Source organism: Micropterus salmoides, unplaced genomic scaffold (genome assembly GCF_014851395.1).
Source record: "Micropterus salmoides isolate LMB-PRFRI ecotype aquatic unplaced genomic scaffold, ASM1485139v1 Ms_hic_scaffold_5, whole genome shotgun sequence".
NCBI classification, from domain to species: Eukaryota; Metazoa; Chordata; class Actinopteri; order Centrarchiformes; family Centrarchidae; genus Micropterus; species Micropterus salmoides.
This window is the reverse complement of record NW_024044237.1, coordinates 12,967,492-12,988,089: the sequence shown is the minus strand read 5'-3', so window position 1 is coordinate 12,988,089 and position 20,598 is coordinate 12,967,492. Positions and strand designations below refer to the sequence as shown.

Sequence of the window (20,598 nt, the reverse complement as noted above, 5' to 3'; positions counted from 1 at the left end):
GTCTGTAAATGAAAAGAAAAAGGAATCTAATAAGTTGAGCCAATACAATTAGTCAATTACCGTAGTCAATCAACACAAAATGTAGCTGGCAGCTATTTTAAAAATCAATTAATAGTCAATAATCAAGCAACAAGACCATAAGATTCCTGTGGGGTTGTACGTATACATTTGAGCTAAATGCTAATGTCAGCATGCTAAAATGCTAAGTTTAGCATGTTTACCATGTCCACTGATTTAGTTTAGTGTGTTAGCATGCCAACATTTGCTAACTAGCTCTAAACACAAAGTACTGCGGTGAATGATGGGAATATCGTAAGTATTACAAATGTGACCTGATTTTTACAATTCATCATCTGGGGACCATGAATGCTTGTACCAAATTTCAGGGCAGTCTATCCAATAGTCAACATTTCACAATAAACCAGAAAGGTCAACCTCATGGTGGTCCTAGAGGAAAACGTCAGGTGATCATTGAAGTGCTTGGAATTCCTCTGGGAACCATTAATGTCCGAGCAAACTGTCAAGGCAATCAAACTTGTTGAATCCTTTCAATAGTGAATAAATGAGTCAGATATAGTATTAATATCTGGCCCAAAGTGGTTGATCGGCCTACAACTAACAGACATCCAGGCAATCCGTTAAAATGATGATAAACTCAAGTTCCAACTTCTCAAATGTGAGGCTTTGCTGCTTTTCTCTGAGTTCTATCATTGTAAGTTGAATATTTTTGGTTTTGGACTTTGGTTGGACAAAACAAGCAATCTGAAGACGTCACATTGTGACAACATTTCTTGGCATTCTATAGACAAAATGATCGCTTAATTGAAACAATAATTAATACATTGATCAATAATGCAAATAATAGTACGTTGCAGCCCTACCTATTGCATAAGGCATGTCATTCATTCATCATTTCATCTGTCTCACTTATCTACAATATGTGATCAGAGTTATAGAAAGTGATATTACTAACATGTATGACGTAACCAGATGTATTCAGTTTAGCAGCTGGACAGAAAAACTTGAGGTTACGTGGAGGGAATCACAGAGGGAAAAAAATGCTCTTGTCATTATTTTTATGGGTTGAAATTTATTGCATATGGCCGCACCCAAATGAACAACATCATAGCAGTTGGTTTCACCACCACCGCCTGCTGTGACATCACTGAGCGAAGTGCCATAACATGTTGGAAAGTTTCATTATGGAGAGAGCAGCGCCAGCTTTCTGCCCTGTGATTTCCTCTTTGATATTATTAAGAGGTAAAGAAGAGGTAATTAGACGGAGACCCGCATTTTTACTTTCATAAATCAGTCTGTAATTCTTGTCCCCTTCAAGGATTTAAGGAACCCCGCATTTATGTTAATGAATCTTTGTATGAATGATTAAAGCTATCTTAGACTTTCTACTTGGTGTAAAGACAAAAGAAATGAGCATTTATCAGTTCATAATAAATATGAGAACTGTTTCAGAGGATTCATCACTCTGAAGTATCTCCCTGTTTCTGAGAATAGTTTCATTTTAATTTGTATCTATCAAAAGACGAGTACAAGCTCTAAATGATCCTACATTTAAACAGCATAATACAAGATACTTTGACCATGTCAGATTGAAAACACCAGCACATATTTCCTATTTATTCAACATCAGCGCATTTAAGCACACATACTATAATGAGAAAACAACAAAATTAACCATGCCATATAACTAAAAAGATCACGATTACTCTTTAAAAATGTAAATCCAACTTAAAATACAGCAGTCTTACCGGATGACATTCACAGAGGAGCTTCTCCTTAACTGTCTAGATGAGACCTTTGGCTGCTCCTAGTGATTATCTTCTCATAGTTGTAAATATAAATGATTAACACATGCAAGAAACACACAGCCAATAACACAGCACTAAACCTCCTCCCTGTGTATGTTTGTTAAAAAAAAACGCATATGCATCAACTCTGCAAATCTCAGAATATCCACCTGTTGTTTGCTCTCACACTTGGGTACATTATGGAAGCCTGGGTAGTAATGAGAGACAGGGCCAGGCAAACTCCTCTCCCCATCATTGGCTGGCCAGCTCTATCACCATAAATACATGGCATCGTGCCATCCTGGGTCACCAGTGTCCATGCCAGATCCCGTGAGCATTCGGACTGCTCTTTTGTTTGATTAGGTGCCTCTGTTGTCAGCAGTCTCTTTGCTTCCATTAAGAAAATGTGGAAAGATGTGGCCAGGGGCCTTTCTAAAACGTGTCTCATCAGAACCAATCAGTGGACCGAGGCGTTTTTCAGAAAGCACAGACCCATGTACCTCACTAATGAGCTCTTCCCAATAAGACCCCCTTTCGGCCTGCCCTCCTAATTAAAAGGGATCACACAAAGGATTATCTTCACTTGTACCAACGTTCATGATCAGACATTTGCCTCAAAACAAAAGCACGGCCTGAAAAGGGTCTACAGTAAATGTTGATTGTGTTCCAAACAAACGGTTCTTATTTAGTTCAACAGGGTTCTTTGGAATTTGAAAGAATCCTTTTGATACCACAAAAGTGATTACTTCTGCAGTAAAAAAAAAACTATATATATATATAGCATAAAGGTACTTGGGACTCACTGTAAAATATTCAGCTCTTATGCTAACTGTAGGCTACTTAAGAAAGATAAGAGTCTTTTTATAAATGATTTGCTCTTTTGAAATTGAAAAATGATTAAAGAACTACTGAAAAATGTAGTTCTTTATAATAGCTAATTTGTTGAATTGTCCTGTAATGTGTCAAATGTCACAAGAAGTATCAGAGTAGGTCAAATTGATGAGTAGTGATATATGATACATGATATATGAAGCTCATGTTTATGATGACAAGCTTTCAGTTAGTTGAACAGAATATGGGACCAAAGATACATGCTAATAAACGACATGCAATTTATCATTCACATACTCATCTATCTGGGTGTTGGATGACAGACACCTAAAGTCTAATCCAATTAGACTTTGGTTTATGACTAACAGTATTGAACGCAACACTGCCACTCCTGACTGGGCAATAAATATATACATGGGAGGGAATATTATACACTGCCAAAGCAATTCCAGTAAACAGATACCAAAGTTTAAAAAAGGAATATAATGTGAATGACTGAATGTTTCCATGGTCAGTCAGGGTGTTGTCTTTCCTCATAGACAAGATCATAAAATACGTCCTGATAAGTAATGATGCACACTGGCACCTGAATTCAGAAATGATTAAAGAACGATTAATGTGGATGGATGTGCCAATCCATCAGGATGTTCGAAGGTGTCACACATGTGTTGATAGTTACTGTGTCTGCCCAGAGACTACAGATGAAAATTAGCTCATTAGATAGGCATATTTACATTGATGGGCAAACTGAAATTCTGATTAATGTGCATTGTCACTGGTAAATAAAAAAAAGAAAATAAAAAATGACATTTATAATATCTAACATACCCTCCCTTCTTCCCACTTTCCTTATTTATTACCTAATTTTTTAGGGTTAGGGTGGGGTTGGAATTCCAGTATTTCTATAGGCATTATGTTTGTTTTGTGTTGTTTTATTCACTTCATTAGTATTTAGATATTTTGTCATTTCTGGCTTTTTTGGGGGGAAATAATTGTGTCTCAGTGTACATGATTTGTATACCTGATTGTTTTAATACCAAAACGTGACAGTAGAATGTAAATAACTAAAAAGTGTAGTACACTGATTTACAATCTAAATCGGTTAAGTCAGGTTGACCTAACTGATTTCTTGTAAAGACATCATTAAATGAGGTCACCACACAGTAAAAAGAAGAGACATACACAAGACTCACTATAAATGAAACCCAAACTACAGAGTGAATAAATGAAAAATATAGCCTAAAGGTTCACATGTTGCTCTGTCTGTAGTATGTTGAGTGTTTATTCTTGCATTGTTTATGCACCTTGGTACGAAAGGGGAATGACATTTCGTTCAGACTGGCTTGAATGATGCACACTAATGGCTTTGAGCAGGTGTGGAAATCAAAGGATGTCTTGCTTGCTGTATATATCATATATTGTTCATCTACAGACTTACTGTGTGGCACTTGCAAACAGGGCCATAATCAGAATCAGCTTTATTTGCCAGGTATGTGTACACATACAAGGAATTTGACTCTGGATTGTACAATACTCACGATGTGCTTACTTACACAATAATACAATAACACAATAATACAGTAATAAAATCAAACACAGGCTACAGTATAGAGAACACATATATACACACTATAAACAAAACAGACAGATTGAGACAATAGTGCAATAGTGCCATGAGCAGAGTGCAAAGGATGAAGGAGAAAATTGTTATCACCATTATTGTTATTATTATGTACATATCGGAGGTGGATATGATATACAGGTGCACATACACATACAAGCATCATGTACACGGTGTGATGAGTGCAAAGAATGCTGGAATAAATAAATATTATGTGCGGTGTTATGTACATGAGGTAGGTGAATTTGGTGTACAGTACATACAATATGACAATCTGAACAGTATGAACAGCTTTGAAATGGAGAATGATGAATAAATAAATGATAGGTGGAAGCCAGTAAACAGGGATTACTGCACAGGAATTGTTCCTGACACTGTGAGGCAGAAATCAGCTGTTCATCAGAGTGATGGCTTGTGGGAAGAAACTGTTCCTGAGTCTGTTTGTGTGGGTGTCCAGTGCTCTATAGCGCGTAATGAGATATGATAATTTTTATACTGTCCCTGTAGAATACTTTGCAGTTTAATAATAAAAAAAACATGTTTCTTAAAATGTATAGTACTTTATTCAAAAAGGAAATTTTAACTTTTTATATTAGTCCTGCATGGTGTCTAAACTTAACACATTCTACTACTCATACATTACTGTAGAGAAGTGATGAAAAGTAACTAAGTATACTCAAAGACCATACTCAATACTCAATGACCGTAGTCTACTGAAGTACAGTTTTGAAGTATTACTTTCATCTCCTGCCACTTTAAACTTGTACCCCACTACATTATATATTAATAGCTACTTTGCAGATTAATATTTCACATACAAAACAAAATATGATGCATTATCAGCTAAATTTCCCAATAAAGTAGGTAATATTTCCTCGACCAGCTACTTCATAATAATGCTGTCTATATTTTACAACATGTACAACAGCAAACAAATAATATATTTATTAGATATAACACTCTGTATAATGAGTACTTTTACTATGTTGCTGGTAATACGTTGAGTGGGCCTACTTCTCTTTAAGAAACAATTTGAAAGAAGGACCTTTACTTGTAACAGAGTATTTCACACTATTACTACTTTTGTTTAAATAAAGGTTCTGGGTTTAGTTCTTCCACAGCTTTTCCCTCTCTTCACTGAGTTCCCTGAATACAAATTAACGCTTTTCATAGGCGACCCTGAACTTTCGTGTCAGACTGACACAGTTTTTTCTGTCCATTACGGTAAAAATGTCGGCCTGGCGTGTGCTCTCTGCTCTGTAAATAGCAGAAATGGGGGTGTAGCGGGGAACTGCAGAAACCCAAAACAACCATGGGGCTGGATTAGCACTTCCAAAACCAAAAAATGGCGATTACGGAAATATTCTCGAAGGTTGCAAAACCTTAAACACGCGCTATACACAGACAGAATGTGGTCATAATACAAGGGCAAAACGTTTAGCACCTTTTTTGTACAGCAGTGGTGAAATCCACGGAATGTTCCACACAGGGACAGCTGACCGTAGGATGCCGCGCTTAGCCTAACGAGATGTGATCATTACAAGGGAAATATCAGTGATCAGATGTGTGCATATTAACAATCAGGTAACAGCACTCCTCCTCTTGTTATTGCTTTGTCTCGGTGGGTTTTGGAGATGTACGGTGTTTACGGGAGACGGTTGGACGGGTTGTTAGGGTAGTCATCTTGCTCAACCTCCAGCCCCTCCTTGTTTTGCTGCTACCGAGAGAGATGTTGTAATGTTTACATTTAGTCTGTGTTGCATACCACTGCCGCGCTCCAGTCGGCTTATCATTTGGTGCATACTTTTGAATGCATTCAAAAGACCACATTATGCTCCAGTGCTTTGCAGTGAAGCATTCAGAACAAGCAAAGACATTATTTATTAACTCTTCCTGGATAAATTGGGCCTGATTGGTAGATTTTAAGGCCTTATAAAGCTTAATAGTCCTCAAGTGCAACATCACATCAGATATTTTGCAGCTGCATTCGCAGGCCTACAGAAGCCTAGCTGAGACTTATATGTCTTATAATAGTTCATGTAGGATGTTTCTCACTTGATCATGCAAGTGCAATATTACATAACCGACTGGGTAGTTTACAGTAGGTGAGGTACTCCAGTGAGTAAAAACAGACTGTGGGCCACAGCAGAGTTACAGACCTAAAGGCGGTGTCTTCAACAAAATAAACACTTAATCTAATCAATTAAAATACAATTTTACTCTAATATTTTTGTTTTTGAGGGACTACAGGTTGCAACAAGAGAGAAATTCCCAAACCTTTCAAGTCCTTGATGCGCAAATGGTAAATATTAGACGTTCCTCAATTGGCAAGAGTTCGACCTGTGGAAACCTTTCCTGATTATTTTGTAGATCTATTTATAGCGATCATCAGTGGTGGAAGAAATATTAGATCATTTAAGTTAAATTAGCATACCACACTATAAAAAAACACCACAAGTCAAACTCAAGTAAAAGTACTGAAGTATTTGCAACAAAATACACTTATAGTATCTAAAGTAAAAGAACTGTCTTCTGTCAGTGTTACTGTATATAACTTGATCACTATTACTAACTTTTACTAATGACTAATTATTAATAAATGAATATGTAAACAGTGCTTCATAAAACATTGTAAAGTAACACGCTGTTAATGTAGTGAAGTAAATTATATATCATTAGTAAGTATATAAAGAGATGTAGAAATATACAGTTGTATAGAATGGAAATACCCAAGTAAAGTACAAGTACCTCAAAATTATTAAAAGTACTGTGCTTGAGTACTTACTTTTCAACACTGGGGACTATTATTTCAAAAGCATAGCCTGTAGTAGTTTGTGCTATATGTAGCAAGATAATAATTTACATATATAAATAAAATGTTTATTAAACAAAACTTTAATAATGTACAGGTAACAACAGGAACTGCTTGTTTTGATACATTGTAGCAAAGAATGTCTGGATGTCGACTGTCTGTGTTTGCTGCGCGCTGATTGGTCACTGAAAAGGAGGCGTGGTTTAGCCATAACAATGCATTTCAAGGAACATACACGCGCCAAGGAATTCTTCTTTATCGTTGGGCTCTAACGTTATCTTTCCACACGTTTAACAGTATTTCCAGAGCAGGCTAACGCCGCGGTTAACGTACATTGCCATTTTACAATTTTTGGAGAAAATTGATCCCCTATGCGGCAGTTGGAAGCGTATGTTAGCTGGCTAGCGTTAGCAAGCTACTAGCAGCTCCGTCCGACATTGTCAAAAATCTCTCGGAGGAAACAGCAGCCGATTGATAGTCAGGTAACATTAGTTTACACCGACTGATGGTAGTCGGCTATCGGCGGTTGCAGGCAAGGATAACTTGATGGGACGGGACATTTCGGAGGCTGAAACAACTACCATCTGTCCTTCTCACTGGGCAAGCAAACTAGCTAAGAAAGTAAGATGTGGGCTGTGTTGTTGGCCAAGCCATGTTGGCGTCTGTCTGTGCTGTAACTTGTTACATGGGTAGAATATCCGGTGATAATTGAGCAAGTGTCCTAACCATGTATTAGCATGCTGGCGAAATCGCTCGCTATCAGCAGTTATCTGCAGCTGCTGAGTCCTGCTATGGCTGGACAAAGCGTTAGCCTAGCTTGCCCAAAATTAGCTGATCTCCTTCAACAGGGGACGTCGAATTTGCCCTGGCAATGAAAAACCAACGGCCGTCACAACGATAGAGTTAGTGTTTGTCATCTTAGCCGTAAAGTGAGCACGGCTTCGCACAATACGTGTGAAACTGTGTAACGGTGCAGTGACCTCCTAAATTCTACGATAGCTATTGGTCCCGCTTGCCTACCATGTCTTTTGTTGTTGCTTTGTCTTTTGAGCACATGGCTTTCCATGTTTTTGTTGAGGCAGGTTACAGCGACCCCTATTTATCATGTCCCCGAATATACCGCATTAATTACTCTGCCACCTTAACAATAATTAATTCACTGTATTTTAGCACGTTCGGTTAATCTCAACACATGTAACGGTAATGTTAAAGTCTTTGTAATACACTGACATAAAAAATTTAACTAAGGACCGTGTATAACTGAACTGACGTGTGTCAGTATGTGTTGACTATTTTTTTCTTAATAAGAAATGACGTGAATTTATTGTAAGTTGCCAACATAGTGGTGATACTGTCTAGTGTGTTAGTGTATTTTCCATTAATAAAGCAGGAACTGAAAGTCCTGAAAGCAGTTGAATGTGAATTTCAGTACACATTTTTAAGTCTTTAAAAAGACCCAGCAGTCATCCTGCAAGGTAAATGTCAGGGGAGAAAGGTCAATGTGGAATTAAATATTATCCAGATAAATAACCAGTAAGTATTTTCGTGCACTGCAGCTTTCAGTCAAAAGTCATCTAGAAAGTGGAGTAAGCTGGTCTTGCAGATTGTATGTTGACGTATATAGATAATGTTGCCGTCAATCACCATGCAGGACAGTGATTGTAATCTAGGCCATTTCCAAAGAAATATAAGAAGCCCGGAAAAGGTCAGTGAAAGCAAAGTGCTGCAGTAAAATAAATTATTCTCTGAACAAAAACATCTGCTTATATGCTTTGTATGTGCTTCAGTAAAATATGAAGTTACACGTTTTTTTCTCAAATCTATTCCTTAACTCATTTTTATTAAGTTACAGCACAGTTAACTTAAAATTGCATTTCTTGAGATTCAAGCTAAACTGCGTAGAGCAGCTGCCACCAAAGTAGGGGTCCAGATACCTTTTTTAGAGAAATTACCAACAATTTAAATGTGCAATTATTTCAACCCTGATTTTATTAGCATATAATTATAAAATTCAGTTTTACAACATCAAATTTTACTGAGGTGTGTGGCGTAACAGATCTGAAAATCTTTGTGATTTTTAGAAATAAGGTGTAGAAATGTGACTAGCACTTTAGACAATTTCCTATATCTGGTGTGTTCCTGTTGGAAAGAGGGAGTAACACTAGTTACCATTGCCATTTTTTTACTTTGTGACTTTCTATAATGACTAGCCCGTGTTCAGTTAATAGGTAAAGGACATAAATAAACTCTGTAGCAAAAGAAGCAATGTGAATTTATCCATGTGTTTTTGCAGGGTTAAGACAATCAGAGGCAACATACAAGTGCCTCCACTGTACAGTTTCCTTTCCCAGAGTGTGACTCGTCTGCACGACGTCACCAATGCGACCATGGGAAATAGCAGTAAATAGGCTGCCACCAACAGCCCCCTTAAACCCAAGGAGGTTCCTTGGAGAGCCCTGCAACGCCCCAGTGCATCTCAGGAGAAGGTAAAAATGCTGCCTTGTCTTTTTCATAAGACATTTTTCTATTAATAATACATTTTAAGATGGAGATACTTTCAACATCAACGAAAGTCAGCTTTGTGTGTGACTCATGTTGCCTTTCCCACGCAGCCAAAAAAAAAGTTAATGCACCTGTCCTTTTCTTGAAAGTAAATTTAAAAATGAAAACACACTTGTTAGAGCTAAAGGCAGATAGATAATATGTGTGTTAGTAATCCTTACAACAAACATTTTCTCGAAAGTGTGAGCATTTGCCTGTGGCATATGTTGTCATAATATTTTGACAGAATAATAGACCCCCCCCATGTTGGATAATAACACATGTAACAGGAGAAATTATTATCCATACTGTTAACCGGGTCATGCAATGATGTTTAGCATGTTAAAAGAGTTTCCAGTACTATCTCCTTCATTAGGAGCATCGGAACCTCCAGCTACAGTATATTGTTAGAGACAACATGTTTCCCAGCTGCTGTCCAGCAAAATGACACACAGACTCTGAAAAGTATTTGAAGCAACCTTAGCCAATATACCTGATTACAATAAACAAAAACTTGAAAGTATGTCTTGCACGTTTCTCCATAAGATATTCAAGATTGCCACTAGGGCTGGACGATATGGCCAAAAATATCTTTCGATATCGATAATTACCACAATAAAAATCAAATGGTTCTTTCTTTCGGGTTTAAAGGCTGATTTTTGCTCCTGAGTGAAAGTTGAAGGAACCTGATGGTTAATTGTGGTTTAAACTTTTCTTTATGGTCAACACTTGAGGCCAAACCAATGGATCACTTCACAAATCTGAGGCAGAACATTCAAACCAATTATGATAAAATCTTTGTTAACAAATATACATGAGTGAAATTAAGTAAAAGCTTTTTTCAGTCCTTTTTCCTCAACAAAATAAACCTCTTATATAAAGTAAGTCCCATTTTGTGTATGTTTCAAATGAATGAAATCAAACATTAATTGAATATTTACATTCAATTAATTACATTTTTAACATTTAAATGGTCTATGTTGAAAAGCAGTTTTCCACCTAAAGTAATGAAACTGGTAGCTCAAGAAAATGGCATGCAATCCATCTACCTGTTTATAGGCATAATGTATTGAACTATCTGTGGCTACTTTTTGTCACCCCTCCCCTGTACAATCTCAGTCCACCAGTGAGACGCCAGTGGGGGAGACGAGACAGACCTGTACTGCACAATTCCCTGGTCCAGGATGAGAACTTCCATCATCTACTTTTCTCCCAACATCACCAACAGGTTCCTTTAGATGAGTCCAGACAATTCGGCCACACCAGCACACCACCACGCATGCTTCACCCTGCTGCTCACCTGCCCCAGCAGAGCCCCATCATGGTGGATCTACACGACCAGGTAACAGAACAAGAACAACCTGATGGGAAAATTAGTGATAACATTTATTGAACACGATTTGCTGTTTTTTTTGACCAAATGTATTCAAATAGTAATGTTCAGATTTAATATGAAACATGCATGGTGTTGTAGTGGGATACAGTAAGTTGCTTTTGGCAGACATGCTTCTGTTTTAGGCAGATTGTGGAGTCACCACCCCTCCCCTCCCCCACTTCTCTTCTTAAAAGATGCACCAGGGATCAGTTCCGATATCATACACTGTTACGACGGTGACGACCCACGGATTCCCCATCCACACCGGGCAGCCCCTTCCAGGGTGCAACACTCAGCAGCTCCCAGCATGCTCGGTAATGTTCAGCGGACAGCTCTCTCTGCTCTGCTGCCTTCCTCCTCCTGTGAGTTTGAAAAGGAAGAGCCCAAATGTCAGTGGCATCCATGTAGCACACCATACCAGCCATGCAATCTGTCACTGTTCATGACTAACAAATGAGCTGCTGCTGTTACTGTGCAGGATTTGTGGTTTAGTATTAATGTTAGCACAAATATGAGCAACAGTTAAGCAACATAAAATGTGATTATTTTGTATATGTAGTTTATTTGTGGAAACAGACTCATAAATTATTGTGGTGTTGTGGCAATACTGTGCTGTGGTTGTACGTAATGCATCGCTTCTGTTCACTACACACTTAAACATGCTGTCATTGTAGCTGCCTTACTGCAAACATGAGGAGCACTTTTTTTTTTGTTTAGGCAGAGGCTGCTTTAAAGTGTTTGATTTGTTGAAATAAATAAAATGAGAGAGGAAAACTGATTTACTTAAATTTATGTCCGTTCCTGTGTTCCTTTTCTCTCCTCAGCTCATACAGGCATGTACCATGCAGCATATGCCAGTGTCTTATCAAGCCTTTCCACCCTTGATCTCCAGCGAACATTTTGTATTGCACCCAACCCCATCTGTACCCCCCCACCAGCCGCCACACCTTACTCCTTTGAGCCAGTTTGTCCCTTTACAGCCTCAACACCCACGCATGGTGAGTGGTCCACAGCATACACATGTTTATCAATGAAAACGCAGGACAGTGATTGTAGAATTGAATCGCTAGTTTGTTCATTTGCATACAAATGTCCAACAGCAGCCTTTTCTGTACATCTGTTGCTCTCTCCCCTCTTAGCCTCTACAGAGGGTAGAGAATGAAGTTGACCTAAGAGGGGACCAGCACCCATTAGGGACCTTCCCCTACCCTCCCTCTCATCACCCACCAGCGCTGCCTCCTTCTCTTCCCCTACAGTATCTTCCTCAAGAGCCTCTGCATCAGGAGCTTCCCTTTGGAGTGGTAAGCCTCTGAGACATTTTCAGACATTTTATTTCCCTGAGGAACTGACAGTGAGGTCAGATTGACACATTCAGTCCAGTACACAGGGCAGCTGCAGGTCTTGAAAAGTCTTGAATTTTGTTTACTTTTTATTAAGAAGTTCTTAATTTGCTTAACAAAATTCTGAAGTTAATTTTTATTCGCCTGCCATAGGCATTATCGTTGGTTATAAATCGTTCATCATCAATCATTATCAATTGCGGACTTGGGAGAGGTTACACGCTTAATAACTACGTGTTGTTGTTTTGATTACGATAGATTTTAAGACTTAAATTCACTGAAAGTGAATTATCAGTTTTAATTGGTTAATTTATCTATCCATTTTATGCCATTTATCCAATCCAAGTGACATTAACGTAATTTATTATGTCATTAGGAATCATTGTTAAATACTGTGAAAAATGTGATGAAATTCTGAAATGAAATCATTTTAACAACCTAGTTTTCCATCGTACTTTCATACTTTGGCCAGTATGCTTGTGCAACAGGTATTAAATTGCATTCTTTGTTGTATAAAAAGGTTTTCAATTTGAACCCTGCAGAAACCCTGAGTACAACTGCTTTCTGTTACTACTGGCCACTGAGCTGCAGCAGTCTGGGAATATCTGACCCGTTTCACATTTAGCTAAATGGCATTGTACATTATGGAAAACCTTTGGCAGCGAGGAAAGGAAAAGCAGGCGATGCTCACAAAAGTAACACATCAGTTAAATCCAAAATACAAAGAAGCTTGTTCTCCTGTTCACTTTAAGTATAACTAGAGATGCGCTGAATGTTTGGCCACCAAAATTAATCGGCCAAAAACACTTTTGGTGTTTGGCCTAATATGTCAAAAGACCGAATAAATTTTACCGGACAATTACGTTGATATGTCAGCAGTGTGGAAGCATTTTAAAGTGTCTGAGAAAGATGCAAAAATCGCCATTTGCAGACACTGTTCTGCTGGATTATCTAGCACATCCACTCAATCTGTGGCTGACTTCTCAGAAAAGGCAACAAACGGTCTGAACCACTTTGAGTGTTTCTGTTGATGTGCTAGCCGCACACGTATTCAAGCCTTTATGGTAAATCCACTGAAACGGACCAGAGCAAGCTGACAGGCAGGTTAGCGATTTTATCCTGTCATTTAAAAAGTCTGACAGTTTAGTTAATAACGTGCATTTTTCATTTGTAAAAAATAAACTAATAAAAAGCATTTGTGGGTTCATGTTCCTGTTTCAGTAAAATTCAGATTTCATAAAAAAAAAAGTTTGTGATCCACTGTCTTGACAGTGCTAGGCATGTTCCTCATTTTACCTATTACTCATGGAGAAATTAAATCAGTAGATTACTCATTACACAGAGGTGCCTTTCTACAGCGCCACATGCTGCGTCTTCTGTATTTAACAGCTGTAGAAATAACTAATAAGATTGTGTCTGTAAATATTTTATTGTAATTGCTGACTGTATTGTATGTGCTGTTCTTGGCTTTTCTTAAAGGCCATGTGCTTATTTCAGAATTTTCTGCTTTTCCTGTTTTTTCCTAACCAGTGTTAATGCAAGCAGACTTTTCTTAAACTTGCTACCATTATAAAGTGAAGTGGAAGAAGATGGTTCACTTTAATCATAGACTTCTGATTTACATAATTCCCTTCATTTCTGTGTGTTTCTCCTCAGCCATATCCCCACATGCTGCCCCGGCGCGTGAGTGGACAGAGATACCGGTTGCAGCAACCTCTCCCCCCTCCTCCTCCCCCTCCATCTTACTACCCAGGCTTCCTTCCGTACTTCCTGTGAGTACCTGCAGTAAAATCTTCCCCTTTATGGAGTGAAGCAATCTTAATTATGTGGTTATTTACTTGAATGTAAAATGCCTGATCACACTAAGTTACACTGGTATGTGTCAGAACACTGCAGCTTAATAAAACTCAAAAATGAATGGAGTGAAGAAGCATAGAAATGATGATTAACACTATCTAGTGTTAGCTAGTTGGTATGCAGCGAATGTTCGGCCACCGAATTTAATCGGTCGAAAATAGCATAAAAAGCACTTTCCGGGTTTGGCCTAATACATCAAAAGACCGAATAAATTTTACAGAACAATTATGTTGACATATCGGCAGTGTGGAAGCATTTTAAAGTGCCTGAGAAAGATGCAAAAATCACAGTGTGCAGACACTGTTCTGCTGAATTGTCTCCTAGCACATGCACTCCCTCTGTGGCTGACGTCTCAGAAAAGGCAACAAACGGCCTGAACCGCTTTGAGTGTTTCTGTCACTTGTTTGTAAGAAGGCGCACCTAAATTTGGAGTGCACACGTATTCAAGACTTTATGGTAAGTCCACTAAAATGGACCAGTGCGAGCTGACAGGCAGGTTAGTGACTTGATCCTGTCAGTTCCTCTCTTTAAAAAGTGTTGCAATATGAGATTCCTACCTGAAGAGAGACTATGAAGTCTTCATGTGACGCGAGAACCACAAATCAAATCGGACTCGATGAATTTAGCGCGTGGATACACATGTAACAAAGTCCGGTTTTCAAAATAAAGTATCTATACAGTATGGAAATAAGATTAATTGGATTATATTTACAGAAAGTGTGTACATTAAAAGTAAATGGACACGTGTAATTTACTTTACTGGACCCTCTTGGGCCTCTGACCCACCCACCATAGTCTCACCAAATCCTGTGAGAAACACTGAGTAAAAAGCACATTTTGACTATTTAATTTATGCAGTGGTAAAAAAAAAACGTATTTGGGAAAGTTTCTCATTATATTTTATTATATTATATTATATTTCAGTGAATCCCTACTAGTCGGCGTTGGTATTTGCAGAGAAGGTGCTGCTTGCAATCGCCACGCTTTGTGTGAATGCTTGCTCAACAAGTTATGTTCCTCTCTCTGCTCAGGTCAATGCTTCCTGTGCCTCCAACAGCAGTGGGCCCAGCCATCAGTCTAGACCTGGATGTGGATGATGTGGAGATGGAGAACTACGAGGTAAGTGTGATGGTTTATGGAAAAACAAATCAGGCCGCATGCAATCTAGACAGTACATACCAAAGGATTCGAGCAAGTCTCTATAAGTTTGGTTATAAATGTTCAATCAGTTGTAATTCAAAGAAAGGTTAGATGACACACGGTGTAACTTTAGAGAGGTTCACGTGTACAAAAGTTGTTGTTTTTTTTTTTTTGTTTTTTTAAATATATGGTCATAAATTCTAAAAGCTAAGCCTTTTTCTCTGTATTATATCTCCAATGAGTTGTTGGCTTTATGGCTTTATGTCAGTTTCATGGTATTGCACAAACTATTTCACATTCCTGGTAATTGATGGTCTGACGCCTGACAGACCCCCAACATCATCAGCATTGTCCCCTCTCTCTCTCTCCTCTCTGTGTAGGCATTACTGAATCTAGCAGAGAGGTTGGGCGAAGCGAAACCACGTGGACTCACTAAAGCAGATATAGAGCAACTTCCGTCCTACAGATTCAACTCAGAGAATCATCTATCTGAACAAACGCTGTAAGCCTTTTCCTCACCTTTTAATCAACCAGACCACTTGTATTCAGTCGATACAGATGCATCTGTATCGTGTTAACTCGTCCCTTTCCTCCCCTCAGGTGTGTTGTGTGCTTTAGTGACTTTGAGTGTAGGCAGCTACTTCGGGTATTACCTTGTAACCACGAATTCCACGCAAAGTGTGTGGATAAATGGTTAAAGGTAAGTTGACAAACAGTTTCATGGTGTTGTCGTTTTGTATGAATATTTTAATACACAGCAGTGTTTCCCACAAAATTAGATTCTGTTTGTGGTGGTAGCTGAGGAGGGTGTGGGGGCACACCTCGGAGTTAAAGAATTAACATTAATGTTATCCACTTACATGAGCAGTCAATATTCAGAGAGAGGAGGGGCAATTTACAGATGGGTCCGTCTGAGAGAGGATAAGCGAATCAATCGGCTGCGCACATCTCTAGAATGAAATAGGATTTAACAATTTTTAAAAGTAAAAAAAGAAAATCAATATGTGGCGGTCAATGTTGATATTGTGGCGGGCCACCACAAATAAATCAGTGTGTGGGAAACACTGCACACTTTTAATGTCTTTATACTGAATGTTTCCGCTTGACTTCCAGACCAATCGCACTTGTCCTATCTGCCGAGCCGATGCCTCGGACGTACACCGGGAGGTGGAGTGAGAACTTTGCCTATCTCTGAGTGCTGAACTGGATAGCTGCACACACCAGAGTCTGTCCCAAAGCTGGGGACACCTGCCACCTAACCTGCGTCCTCCAGTAAATATAGCTTACCAACCCACTATTCCTGCCCCTTCCTAAATAATAAGCAATCCAGGATTGTTTCTTGAGCCTGTTGTACCTCTGCTGTGCTTCATTGTCCAAGTCTCATGAAACCCACTGCCTATCGCAGCCTATTGCCGGAGTTCTGGGATTGCCAGCCAGTTCTTTCTCTGCCCCTTCGTTGCAGATTCCAAAGATTTTCCCTACAATGCATTATTTGCTGCTTTTGTTTACAGGGTTTCATTTTTATTTAGAGGATTTGGTTGGGGTGTTCACGCATAGTGGGAATCCTGCGTTGGAAGAGGTGAGTCGAGTAGCCTGGAGGATGATAGGCTGGACACCTTGTGCAATTAGCAGAAAAATAATAGGAATACTTCAACATGGGTATCTGTGTTTGGAGGCGACGCCTGACCATCATAGAAGCATGTTTGTGTAGGTGTTGGGCAAAGTGACTTGTTAATAATGTATGTTCTGCAATAATGTATTGATCATTACAACAGTTTTACCCCTTGTTTTTTTTAGATTTGCCAATGCTTTTGTGAAAGTGTGACTTGCTGTGGTTAAATGCAGATTCTGTTAAGCCTGAGGGTATGGACTGCAAGTGATGGGACATGCAATTGTGGGGTATTTTCCACCCCAGATTATCCACTCTGGAACACAGATCTGTACAAAAGCAGTCATGGATTAATGGACTGCGTCTTTTCGAGGTCATCTGGCATAACTGCACAAGTGCTACATCCACCCTCCATGTCAGCATTGTTCCTCTGGCAAGTGTGTACACGTGTGTGTGTGGGCAAAGTGAGTGTGCGTGCGTGTGTTTGTCCTGTTCACAGAGCCAATGCATTGTGTAACCACTGGATACAGGGCAGCATGCTAGGATTTGCATGAACTGTTGATTCAGACTAGCAATATTTTAATCAAGCATTGCCACCAAAATCATCAAATTTTAAGAAAAAGAAGAGACAAAGAAGCATACTAAAAGAAACTGCTTGCTTATTCAGAAAGCGCCATGAGGAAGACTAGCATGTGGTTCCACACCCTGACTGCGTTTAAGGATGGGAGTCCTCGTCTGAAGGCTACGCTGATGCCGTAGAGCTCTGGAGGCCTGTGCAGAAAGCAATATGTGCAGTGAGTGGCGGGTTTTAAATGAACATTCTTCCCCTTTTTAGGAAGATTGGGCTTTTTATTTCTTAGTTTGTGAGCCAAATCCAATATACAGATATAGCCTATACTGTTCAAGATTTCAGATCTGCCTTCTTATGACCTTGACAAGCACAAACCTATTACTAATCCTGAATAATACTGTCATTTTCACTTGTTTTAAAAAGTATGCCGTTTCTTAAAAAAAAAAAAAAAAAGGTTTTATTTATTGGTTTTATCTTCTAGAGAAAAAACATTGAAGGAAACAGTTGGAGCACTAATGACGTTCGTGTATGGTATGTGTTATATTCTGGTAACTTGGTCGGGTCGTTGTCTTAGGCCAATGTTAATGGTGTTGTAAAAGAGCAACTGTATGTATAGCTTCAGTGTGAATGCTTCTAGATAAACGTTTGAAGACAGAAGAATGTTGAAAACCTCCCCCGTAGAAGTCACTGGTGATGTTCCTCGATACACCAGCTGTCTGTATCCCTCAGTGATCAGATCGGGGTACAAATGACAGAGCTGGAGTGTTCAGTAGTGTAGAAACACTGTTAGACTTCTGGTTCCCTGCTTGTGTTCACACACACAAACAAAAAAAAAAACAGGATACATTTGTTGTGGGAGCAACAAAAGAGCAACAAATAGGCCTTTGCTTTAGAATCACTTTTGTCTGTTAACTGCCCCAGTAAGCACTAACAAGCAGTTGTAACCTTTGCTTTTATGTGTAAAGGGATCTTGCCTTTTTCTTTACCTTTGTTTCTTAAGTGAATGTGAGTCTTTGATGTGTGTGCCACCTTCAAGAGAAAAAAACAAGAAGCCATTTAATGAGTTTAACCCACAGCTTTGAGAATTAATCTATGTGTACATATCTATTCGCTGGCATATATTGTAAGTTAAAAAAAATCACTCAGGGCCTCTCAGTATATAAAAATAAAGGAGAACAGTCCATTTCATATGGAAAGGATGCCATGAAAAGGGTATATCTGAATTTAGTTTGGTTGTTTTCCTCAGACCATAAATCATTTAATGTAATCAATTATAATATTCAGTTTTGTCAGAAATAGTAGATATTACATCATTTAAAGACAGGCATGCAAGAATAAAAGATCAGTAAATATGATATTAGTATTCACTGAAAAGAGGCAATGTACACTGCAACTCATTACAAGTGTATTATTCAAACCTGTTTGTTCTTTTACTCGAACCATATGTTCAACATAGCGGTTGTGAACCCATTTCTAAATGTGCCACAGTGCACACTATCCTACCTAATTCACTCCCAAATCTACTTCAGAGGTGTTTGCATGACTAAAAAAAAAAAAAAGAAAAAAGAGTACAAGTGTGTTATAGTGGAGGTTATCTCAAAATCTGGTGGGGACCTATTTAATGGTGCACAATATGCATGCTTGTCGACCAGATCCCAGATTTTTAGCTCTAGTTGGCTTGGGGTTCTGGGGGTTTGGATCTTAACGCTCAGCTGATAACTGCCATGCATTGTACTGCACACATTTGTAATAGAACTGAATGACTACAAGATTTTATTGCGCTACCTTCATTTTATAGGGGGAAAAAAAACTGGTCTTGAATCCAGAAATTCTTACATACATTGTGTTACTGTTATTGCCCTATTGACTGAAGATTACATGCTCTGAAACTACTGTAGTTTATCAAAAGCCATAGTGAAAAGGTGCTAGATGTTCTGCTTTTAGGTATGAAAACTCACTTGCGTGAATGCAATAGTTTGTCATGGTACCCATGTATTCTTAAAGCATGTTATACTAATACCCCTAAACAACATCAGTGAACAACAATATAGTTTAAGGGATTTTTAAAAAATAAAAGTGTTGTCATACTTATTTCAGTGTAGTACTATACCAGCCTATCAGGCTCTTGCTCTCAGTGTATCAATATCTTAAAATGTATTGTTCACATATAGATACCTTAATTCATGTTAATGTTAGCACTATTATTTTAAATGTTTAATTGACAATATCCAGCTATCCAAATAAATAAAAAGAGAACCTCCCATTAAGGCCTAGGTAATGAAGTAATTTTTAATGACAACTGAGAATAGAGTCTTGTAGTCTTTCTGTTAAGAGTTAATGAATAATCTCACAGCTTGTGTGGTGCAAAAATGTGTTCCAATAAGCAGCTAAAATTTATTTAGGATTTGTGATTGATTGCTCCGTAGATACCATTTGTTTACCAATTACTTTTGCTGTGGTGGGATAGTGGTTTACTGTTCTTACTCTCCCTGGCCTCTAGGGGTCCTTGCCTGAACACCAGACTACCCACCCGCCAACAGAGCCAGGGGCATGTGTTCTGTGTTAGGCAGATATTTTGCTTTGGTACTTGCACATTTACAGTTACCTCATTTTTTTCCATGTTTGTATTGGGGGGTGGGGGGGAAAAAACAACTAATATATTATATATAGGAAATGGTTCTTATTAATGTTATAATTTTTCATTCCATTGGAATTATATTGTTTGTAGCATTTAACATAACTAGTTAGTGTATTATATATACATCTGTATACTGTTTGAAATTTTTAAGATTTGTACTTTTTTTAAATGAAAGTTGCTAGTTATGCTTTACCAAGTAGTGCAATCATATTTTTTTTTTTTTTTTTTATTGTGGCTGATTTGAAAGGGTTGTTCACTAATAAATGTATGATGTATACCAATACCACACTGGTCTTATTTGTCTTAAGCTATAAAATACAGTACTAAAAATAACTGATGCTCATGTCTGTGTTCTTTGTGTTCTTCTAGCGAAAATAGTACACTCAACTGTCTAAAATATTATGCTCATCAAAATTACACACAAAAGGCTGTTTGTGATGCACCAGTACCACAAGCAC

At 38.4% G+C, this 20,598-nt stretch overlaps 1 protein-coding gene across 5 annotated transcripts; it reads left to right on the top strand.

Moving 5' to 3' along the window:
• The first annotated feature begins 5,546 nt into the window (after positions 1-5,546).
• Positions 5,547-20,423, top strand: rnf44 (ring finger protein 44). Of its 5 annotated transcripts, XR_005442015.1 has the most exons (12): positions 7,066-7,690; positions 9,363-9,555; positions 10,730-10,952; positions 11,180-11,347; positions 11,810-11,983; positions 12,125-12,286; positions 13,982-14,097; positions 15,214-15,301; positions 15,703-15,824; positions 15,923-16,022; positions 16,436-17,368; positions 17,599-20,423. XR_005442015.1 is itself a non-coding variant. In XM_038700021.1 (11 exons), the coding sequence occupies exons 2-11, from the start codon at positions 9,449-9,451 to the stop codon at positions 16,496-16,498; spliced, it is 1,323 nt and encodes a 440-aa protein (XP_038555949.1). In that variant the 5' UTR covers positions 5,547-5,841; positions 9,363-9,448; the 3' UTR covers positions 16,499-20,423. The 5 variants fall into 5 exon arrangements, 4 of the variants coding, with proteins under 4 accessions (XP_038555949.1, XP_038555948.1, XP_038555947.1 ...); XM_038700021.1 differs by lacking the exon at positions 7,066-7,690 and adding an exon at positions 5,547-5,841 and having other exon boundaries at positions 16,436-20,423; XM_038700020.1 differs by having other exon boundaries at positions 7,063-8,774; positions 16,436-20,423.
• The last annotated feature ends 175 nt before the right edge of the window (positions 20,424-20,598 follow it).